Source organism: Tauraco erythrolophus, chromosome 3, assembly GCF_009769465.1.
Source record: "Tauraco erythrolophus isolate bTauEry1 chromosome 3, bTauEry1.pri, whole genome shotgun sequence".
Lineage (NCBI taxonomy): Eukaryota > Metazoa > Chordata > Aves > Musophagiformes > Musophagidae > Tauraco > Tauraco erythrolophus.
Window position 1 is genome coordinate 88,986,154 of NC_141467.1, and position 12,591 is coordinate 88,998,744.

Below are 12,591 nucleotides of genomic sequence, written 5' to 3' on the forward strand. Positions count from 1 at the left end.
TTAAGTTTCTAGCATACCTCAGTCAAATATAAACGAATTTCAATAATACACTGACAGGTACTGTGCTACTGTCAATGGAAAGCTTTACAGATATTTGTCTTTTTTATCAGCTGCAGGGAGGAATGCCTAAATGATCACCACAGCTGAGTCCATTGACTGAATTGTGAAGAAAATGCTTTTCTCAAGAAACAGGCTGACTAAGCTTATTCTGCACAACACAAACTTTTAAACAAATCTGGAATACATCCACTTTGGGTTGGGAGACGAGCTGCCATGAGTTGTCGAAAACTATAGAGAGTATAACTCACTGTTTTTTCTTCTAACTCAAAAGCATAACCCCATGAACATTAAAGCATTTACTATCAGAAAAAACTCATAAATATGTAAAGATATTATTCTCCATATGTCTTATAAAGGGGATAATAGTGGTATATTAAGTTTTGCTTTGATTTGAAAGTTTTCACCTTGCGGTGTCTGCCTTACAGCCTTTTAGTCATGTACAGACTAGATTAGCAAGAGCTTTGAAGTGCCCAACTTCCAGTGAAGTTTCTAACATTTTTTTTAATAAGTCTGAAGAGGTCTGTGTGTTATTTACTGTAATTTCAGAACAAGCTCAGAAATTCGCTCTAACACAAAAAGATACAGTTTCTTGGGGAAAGAATGGGAGAGTCATTTGAGCACACTATCACTGCCAGGGCACAGGAGACTGGCATGAAAATACTCTGGCAACATGATGGGGTCAAATTCAAAATACTGGGCATATAAATGATGATACTCAGAAGTTCAGGGGAAACAAGACAGAGTATTGGCTAGATGAGATTCTTTTCTTTTTTTTTTTTCAAACAGTAAATATAGTTTAAGTGATTCACAGCCGATTTTTATAATTGCAATGAAGCAGCTGTGATCAAACTCTATTTGTAGCATCATAATAAATTTGCCCCCCACCTACTAAAATTAGTTCTAAGCATCCAAAATTCCCATTTGAACATCTGACTGAACAAAACAGGCATTGCTCCATGCCAAAAAGTGGAGGAAATAGACCTAAAATATGCCATTTTCTCACCAGAAATTGTAGGCTCCCAGAATAATATGTGAATTAAAACTCATTCCAAGCTTGTTTGCATTGCTCCTTGTTCCCATTCACAACAAATTCCTTGACAAATGTTCTGATTATTTCTCTTTTTCCTTGCTTTTTTTTAATTTAAACACAATTTTCAAATCGCAGTCTTGCAAGGAGAAACAGTCAATAGTATAACCTATCTGAAAATGGAGAGGGTGGAATTTTACTCTCAGCAAGTGCTGGAGGCAACTCATATGATTAAAGACTACAGTGTAAGCCATTGTTAAAAGTCTTCTTCCCAAAAGTGAAAACGTGTAGTTTGCCACTCTACACATCAGAGGCCCATAAACCAAAATGAGGTCAAAGTCAAACAAGAAACACAAATGCCTCGCTCCAAAAAACTCCTGCTTTCTCTCTCCACGCCACCTCCCCAGCTGAAGGAAAGAACAGAAATTTTAACAAAGTTAAAATCAAAATTAAAATGTGTTTCCTAACATTTTCTATTGCTGGTATGCTTGCAGAATGTTACATCATCATGCCCAGAGAAGTTAACCAGGAACACTGATTCAGGATGCCTATGGATCAGGCTTTTCTTGCTATGACAATAGCATTGCACAATACAGAGTTTAAACACCTCTCTCTTCGCTCTCACCTTTCGAGATGGGAAATGGCCCTTATTCCCATTTTTCAGGTAGAATTGGAAGACTAAGTTCTAGAGCAGCCAAGAAATCATAAGGAATTAACCATCTAACTAGGACAAATACGACTCACTGACCTGAGATTTGCAAAGCTCAGGCAGCACAGGGACACACAAACTCAGCAAAGATTTCAAACTCCATTTGCAAGCTGCTTGCAAAGCGCTGCGTAGCTTGGGCTGCCGCCATGCCACTTCTTTCAGAAACCTACTACTGTGCACAGCGGAAAACCAGAAAACATCCTTATTCCTCTTCCCATATTAATGCACAAATGATATCCTATCTGAACTCTAATTAATGTAACATGCAATATGGAATACATATATTTATAGATTTATATTACAGACACATTATTATATCACTACAACAAAGACTGTAAGATTTTCTAAAATATACATAATGCTACTTAGAAAAATGCTTAGAAAAACATCAACAGAACCATTTAGCCATTATAGAGCTTCATTTTAAAAACAGAACTTGGTACAAGAAGTAAATGAATTCTATTAGGCAGGAAATTGTTCACTAAATCAATTGTGCTACATTAGAGACCTTAAATTAAGACTACTTCCAAGGTGGCCACGTGCATATTCTGAGGAATGCTAAGGTAACAAAAGCCGTTCCAGAAAACCTTTTGCATACCTCACCCACACACATATATATATATAAAAATACAGAATTATATTTGTTTCAGAACACATCTGTTCATATAACAGCTATTTTCCAGAGCTGTCATTTTTAACTGGGTGTATTAACCCCTAGATACCTTTACAGAAACATCACAGAACATGTGTGTGCACTGTTTATTCATAAATCTGTTTTTAAATCTTTACCATTTTGAATTTGTTCAGATGGGGAGAGCATCTGGATTCCTTCAAATCAATTATAACTACAATGCTCCCTTCTTAGTCCAATAAATTAAATATTTATTTGCTGTCTATCATAATATCCTTCCTCTAAAAGAGTATATTTATTGTGTCTTTTAATTACCAAATACATGTAGAGGGTTGTCTAAAATTCAACACAGAAAGCAACTCTGCACTTCCAGATGTTAGACGTATCTTCACATAGATTTTCACTGTTCAGCACCATAGTACTTCAGGCAAAAACAGAATTACGTACAACCCTTGCCTGCATTCATCTATGAAATTTAATTTTCCATTGAAAATCTACAAGTTAGCAGCAAGTTCTGTCCTTGGACACGAATGTGTGTTTCCTATTGGATCCAGTTTGGCAAAGATTATATTTAGTTTCTAAATACAATTGAAGCTTCCATTTCTCTTCAGGTTTATAATGCTAAATAGTGCCACCAATACAGAACAATAATAGGACTGTATGATGGTTACAGTTGCACTTAATTTCTTGAAACTTTGGAAAAAGCTCAGCTAACTATTGAAATTAGTCGGCGTGCATGAAGCTGCGTTTACTTCCTTCCCAGTTTAAACAAGGCTTCCCATTGACAGTTCTCAGAATTTTTTAGACTGGAGGGAGCTGCTGCTGCACCGTTTGCCTTTGCAGCACCCACAGCTGTGCTCCATACCCTGACACTGCTTTAACCGAGCTGCGTCCACTGTGAGCACAACTTTAAAAAACAAAAAATATTAAAAATTCAGGAATGCATTTGAAGACAGTAAAAAAAAAAAAAAAAAAAATAGCTGCTTACTATTGCAGCTGGATTGGCCATACCTAAAGGAATAACATTTCCTCGTGTGGCACCTGCCCAGCAAAGCCTGGGTGACAACGGTGGGCAGCCGCCTCTTGCTCCCACCAACACTGGGACACCAGACAGAAGATCGGAGAGAGCAAAGGAGAGGTTGTCCTGCCCAAACTAGTTAAGGGTAATATAAAATTGAGTTAATCACATCTGACACTGATTGTCAATCTGTTTTGGCCACTCAGTTCAATACAAGAAAGCAGTCTTTTGTTCTCATCTTCATTATCGTCTCTCCCATCCGAATGCAGCAGCTTGTTTTAAATCAAGAATTATCTTGGTTCTCCCTGCCTGAATCATTGTTATTGATCATAGCAACTTCAATAAAACCTGCTGCTTACACAGCGGCCCGGGGGCCTGTACCGATCTCCCCAGCCCTTTGTTCCACATACTGATTCACCTTTTCATCAAGGATTTTGACGTAGCTGCTGCCCTTTCGCATTATTACCGTGCCCCACCCAAATAATGATTTTATCATCTAATTCTCTTCTAAACCACATTTCGCAAAAGGGAGGGAAAAAAAAAATAAATAAAAAATATGCACTGACGGGTGGGTAAACATGCACGAGGTGGGGTTGTCTCTCCACATGACAGACACACCCCACACAAAAACCAGAAACATGCCTTTAATTGGGCAGGTTAACATTTTTCTAAAAGTTACTTTCTAGTCCTATCTGATCACTCTGTCAGGATGAGTAATGCAAAACATTCAATTTCTTGTGGGTTTGGTTCCAGTAGTTACTAAAAGCAGCCAAGTACATGTTTGTTTCTAAACTACTTGAAACCTTCAGCAAGTTATTTTAGCTGGGATCGCGCGCCCTTCATCAGCACCGGCGCGTTACCCGCGTTACTCAGTTTCGCGCAGGAAACCCGACACTTCGAAACCATTTCTCTTCAAGTCCTAACTTTATTTTCTCATTTTCCTTGTCAGAGGATTCTTGCCGTTTTCCAGGATGTAGTTATATTTTTAAAAGCAGCCCACCGCCTCCCCAGGCAGAGACTTGTGGAAACAGGTGCTTCTAAAAAAAACGAAAGACTTTGGCAGCTCTCTGACCTGACAGAGCCCTGTGCATTAGTAAGACACAGTGCCTGCTGAGTTCCCCTCAGCTAATTAGAGGACCCGTATGGCAATGAATGGCCTTGACTATAAATACTTCCTGAAAGATCTCTAACAGAGTCAGAGGAAATGGGAAAAAAATGAGATACAGCTACAGAGAAACTATTTCAGATGTTTCTTCTTTAAAAGGCTGCTTTTTCTTTCCCTAACTGGCTGAGAGATGAGATACAGCATCTAAGACCTCCACCAACTTAAGTATCAGATGTGCGATACAATTATATGTATTAAATTTAATTCTGTAGATATACTATTAAGATGTTGCTATCAAAAGGCCGTTGGAAGTGGGATATGATGCCAAAGCACACAAAAACTTCCATCCATTACCCTGTAGTGACCACACAAAAATCGTATTTAAACCAAGATCTTGTTCTGTGTGCTTGAACCTTCCAGTGCTGCTCCTTGTGTTCCTGTCAAAGGCAGCAGCAGTACTTCTACCAACATCAGAGAGGCAAGTTTTACCTCAAAGCTATGTTATCCTTCTGGCCAAGGACTGAATTTTTAGAGAAGTCTTTCAGAAATCACAAAGGTCAGTTCAGCAGTTACTCTGCTTCGCAGTCATCTGGCATCTAAGTCTGTGGATAACACAAGTCAGTACTTTATAACAGGAGAAATAATGTTTCACCACTAGGAATTGTCCCCGATATTTACTACACTGATACTAAATCAATTACATGTAAATTTACTGATCCATACACATCTATTGCTTAGTTTAAAATTATCTCTGTCAATCAGCCACATAGGAGAATGCAAAACACAGAGAGGGGAAATAACTTTTCCTAATTTCCTGTCTCCCCTAAATTTAAAGCCACATAACCAGCTTTAGACAGAACACTATATGAAATATCAGAAGTGTAAATATCACAGACAAAACAAAAATAACTCCTCTTAAAGTAAACGGAAACTTTCTTAAAATGCTGTGATTTCTTGTAGTGTGTAAACGGTCTGATCATTATGGTGCAAAATAATCTCGATTTAATATAAGACCTGATTTTATCCTTTGCCCCATATAAACAGCTCACAGCAAAGGTTAACATCACTTCAGTCAGATATTTAATGTTACAGCCTGCAGTCTGCCTTTGATAAAAATCACCAGCACCTTTGCAATAATTTGACAACCTCTCTCCCACAAATCCCCCAGTACATTAATGATGATTAATACACAGGCATCTCCCTGTTGCCTTCAGGTCCATGTGGCACCGTGGGACACACTGATCTGTGCTATTCGTCTGCATCAGCAAAACTACGATGCGAGGCAGCGGTGTTTACCCATACCTTTAGGTGGGCTAACTAGGTCTGTGCCATAGGTCTGAAGGCTCAGGCTGCAGTCCCCAATTTTGTGGAAAAGTTTGTTCTGCAGTATCCACACATACCAAAACAGGACACTTCATTTAAAATCAGTTTAGCAAAAAGTTCCTGCTGTCCAAGATCTGTGTTGTCAAAGCATTAAACAATCTGCCTGGCCCGGAGTCCGCTGGCTGCCAATGTGCTACCCAAAAAAAAGGAACATTTTTGCATCTCAATAGACCTTCCAGTATCAACAAATCTTTAAACTATAAAATCAGCTACTCTAAGGAAGAGCAGAAATAATGTCTACATTGTACCATGCTGAGATACATTTTTTGCAATTCCCATTTGCAAAACATCCAGATTCGCTGTAAGTACAGCTGCTGGAAACATTTTAATAAGAAAAATAAATTAAAGCTACTCACAGAAGCGTACCAAGCCCCTGAGAAAGATTCTGTTACATGCACACAGCTTGGAAGCGCTCTCGGGGAAAAAGGTGCATCCACTGCCTGTGTGTGTTTGCACACATGCAGAGCTGGAGGTATCGCCACTGCGTCATCTCCAGCTCCCGAAAGGTCACAAGCGATTTGATCTTTTAGCTGCTAAAAAGGAAGAAATCCTACCCTAATGACTCCCATGAATAATCTGCTGTAGCACAGGGACTGGGAAGGGAACATGTCCATCGTGCATGGAAGGAATGCAAGAAAGTGGCGTATAAACGGCTTACACAACATGCAAAGCTGAAAAACACTCCAAGTAATTTCCAAAAGTTTACAATTATCCTGTGGGCATTAGGTAATTCTGTGGGCAATCGTAGATTTTCACCCCTTCCCCAGTTGATCTGTATCGTCTTTCATATTTTATTTTATTAAAATGCTAATCACTCCTAAACTCAGTATCTAGAAAACCCACTTGCAATAGTAACCTCTATCTATACAAAAAAAATGTGAAAAACCTGATCTCCCCTTTCCCCTCCCCCAGTCATGAGAGAACTAAAAAATGAAAAGCACATGGTATTACTGCTGCTGTCGAATCATTACAAATCATTTGTAATAAACAGAATCACTTTATAAATACTGAATAGCCAGCACAACCAAAGCGATGTGTTAGATTTTTTTTCAGTCCATTTCTCACAGTGTTTATTCACTGAGTAATCCCGGATTTTTGGCTTCCTCTGTGTCAATCTTTGGGGAAAAAAAAAAAAAAGAAGGTGTCCATGGTGAATTTTATGATACGTTTTGTTTCCTAGTCACCGGTCGTCCTGGGATACAGTATTTTGCATGAGCATTCATTATATGATACTACAAGTATGTACTGATTTAACGCTTTGCTTTTAGGAAGGCCCAACTTTTAGCACAATATGAGCTATTTCTACTAGCAATTTCACATTAGAAAAATAAATTTCTCCGAAAGTGGATAACCATGAGAGATTAGCTTAACAATACAGAGTACTTTTTTTTATTTCTGAGGATTGCAAAATTCGGCTTTTTCCAGAATGGAAGGGAAGTTCTTTTCTGAACAATTTCTAATTTTCTCGGGCCAAGTGCGCTTCCAGGCATATATATAACATATACGTATGTCAGATAATACCCGAGACAGAGCTCCCACTGGTCAAGCTGACCATCACTTTGTCTTCTTATTTCCTGGCTCCAGTCCTGCATCCCATAACTCTGTCTACAGAAAACTAAATCAAGAGTGAAATAAAGGAGTTAGGCTTCTATGATCTTTTTCACAGATTCAGGGGATTAGGGAATATCTGCCTTATTGGAAGAATTAATATCACTCATGGAATCATACTCCTTCATCTCCCACCATTTCCTAGCCTTCAGATCACCTCTTACCTTCAAGAAGTCTGAATTCTCACTATTTTCCTCTATCCATCAATAGTGATGAAATACCTGATTAGACACTATGTTCAGCAGCTGTAGGAAGTTAACCTCCTTCCCTTTTTCTAAAATATTTCAAACTGACAAAGGCAACTTGCCCAATTTTCTAGTAAGAAAAGTGAAAATCCAGATATAACTAAGGAAAAGGCCCAGACAAATAAGTCCTTGGCACAACAGAGTTCAAAGAGCAAGGTAGCTAAAAGTGTACACAAAAGTAATTCCTTTTTGAATGGCGTCAGTATGGTTTAACCAGTCAGTATAATCTAATTTGCCAATAAATCCTTTTACAAACCTTATAAAAGAAAAGTTGGGTTATGCATATTTTAAAATGCAATGAACTAATTTATACACACTGTCAATACACAAAAATAAGACCTTTTTTTTCTCTTTTTTTTTTCAGAAAACCATGGAAATTACAGGTAGTTCATATTTCTGAACATCCAGAAGTGATCAAAATATTTTCAAAGTGATAAAAATACTGATTTGGGAAAAAAAATAGTGCTTTTGTATAAAGGCTTTAAAAAGTGTCTGAACTTATTCTAAAAAAGGGCATAAGAAGCAGCCAGTGTACAGTTTCCCCTTCTACATTCACCAATGGATAAAACTGATAATATAACGGCCTTATTTTACCACTTATTAAGATTTTAGTCTTCAGCTACCAACCAAATTTAGACCTTTATAGGGCTGATTGTGCATACTACCACGTCGCTTTGCAGATTTTTGTTTAGTTAGGTTTTTTTACTCTTTACTAGTCAAAAAGTAAATGAAAATTATATGCATTCTGATAATCCACAAAATGAATAGCTCTTCTGGCCAATACATCTGTGCACTGCTAAGAACCACTAAAAGAACTGAAGTGAGATGTAACTAGCATCACATGTACATCACATGTACTACACTGCTAATTGGATATATGTATATATTTTTATGTATATATTTCCAAATGGAGGAGAGAAATATAACCCTGCCATCCACAGTGAGCACACATCCAGGTTTGCAACAGGGAACATGTTATACCATAACTGCTTCTCATACACTTAAAATCTGACATCAGTAACTATTCATGGCTTGTAAGGTACAAAAGATTGTGGTTCCCCTAAATTGCATGCAGACTTCAAGTGACAGACACATTATTTTATAATTAGAATAACCACAATATTTTTAAGACCACTGACTTAATTTTAAACTAACTTATAAAACTTATACATGTATAGAGAGATAGATATACCTATGTATCATCTTAGCATACGATGGAATAAAACATTTATCTTGCCTTTTGTCTTCTTCTGACTTGTTGTTCACTCTTACAGTAACGGATGCTATGGTTACAAATGGTCTTATAAAAGACAATAAAGAAAAATAGCTGTTCATCACTTCCATTCTAGTGAGGTTTGTCTGTGGCCTGACCACTCCTGTAGCAAGCTTCTTGAAGTTCAGATAGAGAGTGGCCCCTGAAAACATACAGTGATGATTCCAGGAGACTTACTTGTCTCCCTGTTCAGCTCCTCAGAATTTGAGAGCTTTTCTAACCTCAGATTTCCCTACAGCGGGAAAAGCATACCTTGATAGAAGGGTAAGTTCCTTATATGTAGGTCCTTTTGTTTAAAAAAAGGACAGAATATGAATTATTTGGTGTGACAAATATTCTCCTTATCACCCAAGCTACCTCCTTTTTTTTTTCTTTTTCTTTTGCTTCCTAGGCAACCAGACAAGTGTCAATATGGACATATAATTATGCTGCTTTATGAAAAAAAAAGAGGATACCTTTTATTAATATTTAACTCAGGTTTCATATTCTTAGATATTTAATAATGTGAAATCTTGCTTAAGTGTGAACTGTCACACCACCACAAAATTAAAGAGGTGATTAGTTATTTTAGTGTAACAGATGTGCAGCCTTCTGGGGTTCTAAACCTTCCTTCTTCAAATGCATCATCAACCTGCACAATTAGCAGCAATGATTAAACAAAATTCAATCAGAGCTAAATAGCAAAAGCAGAAGCACTTGCTTACTAATACTACATCAATATATATTTTGTTTTATGCAAACACTTTGGAACATTTACCTGCCAGTTTATCTCTACAAGTTTGAATCATTTCAGTCTTTCTTTGATTTTTTTTTCCATCCATGAAAAGAAACCCAACCACATTAGTCTGGAACTGAAGAAATCATTTGCATGTCTAATTAAACATAACTTACATGTAATCATAAAAAGCAAGAGGAAAAAAAAAAAAAGAGAGCTTCCTACCCGTAATAAGGACTGGGATTCGTCCTTTGCCTTGCTGTCCCCGGATCCAGGGTAGGGCTGGGTGAGCTGCCCAGTTTTCTCCGCCGCTCCGGCTGGCACGCCCTGCAGGAAGCCCTTGCTCTCCACTGCCAAGCCGTAAATGGGCCGCGCAAGATGGGCAGCTTCTACATTTGGACTATCCCTTAACGGCTTTGGCTGCTCTTGGCCAACAGACACTGGGGTCAACAAGCCTAGACTGGTCTGCGTGTATGATGGGCTCCCCCTCAGAATGTCTGTTCCTCTCCAGGTCACGTTGCGAAGATCATCACTGGGACTGTCAGTCCAACCTTTCTCCTTGAGCACTTCCTTATCTTCTATCTTTTCCCTCTTCACTATGCTGTCAGATATGGGCTCCCCCATTTTGGGGTCGGGATTAATCAGACTGTAGACCTTGAGGTCAATTTTTGGCTCCTCCTTGATAGATGAAACGCCGTGACTGTCCTCCCCATTGGCTGTAGTGACGTCCATCTCCTGACAGTGCACAGTGTTGAAGTGCTCTAGTAGTGACTGAGTGTCAACAGCTGTGAAGCTGCACTGACGGCATTTATAGCAGTTGTGTACTCTCCTGCAAGAAAATTAGAAGTGTTTTAACATGAGAGTCTCCTCTTGGTCTTCCCTCTCACAGTGGTTTTATGTACCAAGAGGAAGAAAATAAATTGATCTTACAGTATGATTTCCTCTAAATAAAGCAAGCAGGTTTACTTTCGTGTCTTATACGATATAGGAAAAATCCTGCTGTTTTCTCCCCCCACACCTTGCAATGCCTTCTTATTGTTCATTCACACTCCGCTGCGTTATTCTAAACTTCATGTAATTTTCACTGGGATTTTGTGTTTTTTCCTCTTCAGTTTGCTGCAATACACTTTTTACTTTCTATTGCGGTAGAAACACTGAAGTAACATTTTTTTTTCAACAACAATCAAATACTTAGAAGAGAATAGCTTTCTTTGTATAAAAAACACTTCATATAATACAGATCTATGCTAAAAAGTTAACGTGTTTAAAAAACTCCTTTTCTTTCCACCATTTTCATATACTTCTGGTTGACAGACGATTTTGAATGGAGCTCTGGTTAACTTTTGTGCAAGAATACACCAAAGGACAGAAGGTTGTACACAATGGACAGTACTCATTTGTTCTCTATGGACATTTTAACACAACTTTAAAAGATGCTGCTCTAAAGAAAGAGCAAAATAGTTGGCTGTGTCACTACAAACTGCGTTTTCCTGTCAAATGCAGAAATGCTCGAGTACGAGCTGTGGAGCAGCGTGGAATAACACGCCTTCCTGTTCTTATTCTAAAAGCCTATATAAAGTACAGCACTTCTAAATTATGTAAAGCATATGTTGCTACATGAGAACAACATGTTACCCCTTTACTGTATCTATCACAGGAACAGAACGCTCTTTAAGAGCTCTATAACGCCATTACAAATAATCGTTTATAGCACAGGAGCGGTCAGAGTCCTCCGTCAGGCTCCAGGCCCCGCTGCGCCCGGCGTCGTACCAACGCCGAGTGAAACATCGTCCCTGCCCTTCATCAAAATGTACATAACTCTGCGAAAGCTTCTCCCTACAGACACGCTCACACATCCACACCCCAGGCGTTCAGAGTCACAACAGCGTCTTTAGCCAAGCTAAAAAACGAGCCTTTTGCTATCCACACAGGACAAAACTTGTATGAGAAATCTGTTACTGCCCTGACAACTCCAATTGTAAGAATTAATTCTTCTGAGGCCAAATCTTAGTCTCAGTGAAGTCGATGGCAAAACTCCCGTTGACTTCAGTAAGAGCAGGATTTGGCTCCCGGTGCATCTGTAGAACTGGAATGATACACAAAATGTCCCTTTTAGAATGTGATAGTTTAGAAGGGACAACTTGCCAAACTTATTAAACCCCCTTGTCTTCCTTCTTTCCTTTTGTTGGAAAAACAAACCATATGTTATTTACATTGTCTGATTTTCTTGCAGTTGTGTCAGCGAGCAGACATGAGTACACATTCAGATTCAAGCTTTTTAGCCCTTGTGCAATATCATTTTTCTTTTGTCATTTTCCGTATTTATATTCATTTTAAGGGGCTATAAGGGCTCGTTCAGTTATTCAAAAAATAGAGTCAGCTATTCTCCACATAGCCTTATGGCAACAAAATCTACTTGTGGGAGAGCAAGCTGTGGGTTAAAATCCTGTTCTGGCTGTGTTCCTTTTTCTTCATTCTACAATTGTGTTTTATTAAAATCAGCTTGTCTCTCGATGCGACACTAATATATTCTCTCTTGCAACTTAATTCTTTTCTAAATCGAGCTTAATTCTTTTCTGAACCAAAAAAAAAAAAAAAAAGGAGAGAGTGCTATCTGATCAAAACCATTTTCTAAATACAAAAAGCCAAGTTATAATATAGAGGGCCAAGTTATAAAGAGGGTCAGCCCTGTAAAGGTGGGATACCATCACGGAAGTCCAAGTTAGACAGGGGCTAGTTATCTTAAAAGCCAAGTTAAACAAGACACCATTTGGGGCTAATGGCTCAACCGCATACACTCCCCATGTGAAAGTTTAT

The 12,591-nt window shown here is 38.4% G+C and overlaps 1 protein-coding gene across 2 annotated transcripts in view; it reads right to left on the bottom strand.

Annotated features, from left to right (window-relative positions):
- TRPS1 (transcriptional repressor GATA binding 1) overlaps positions 1 to 12,591 on the bottom strand; it is a 173,520-nt gene that overhangs the window by 138,308 nt on the left and 22,621 nt on the right. For both annotated transcript variants that reach the window (XM_086609529.1, XM_086609530.1), the window contains exon 4: positions 10,000 to 10,603. In XM_086609529.1, coding sequence (XP_086465655.1) covers positions 10,000 to 10,603 — 604 coding nt within the window. The remainder of the gene's footprint in view (positions 1 to 9,999; positions 10,604 to 12,591) is intronic.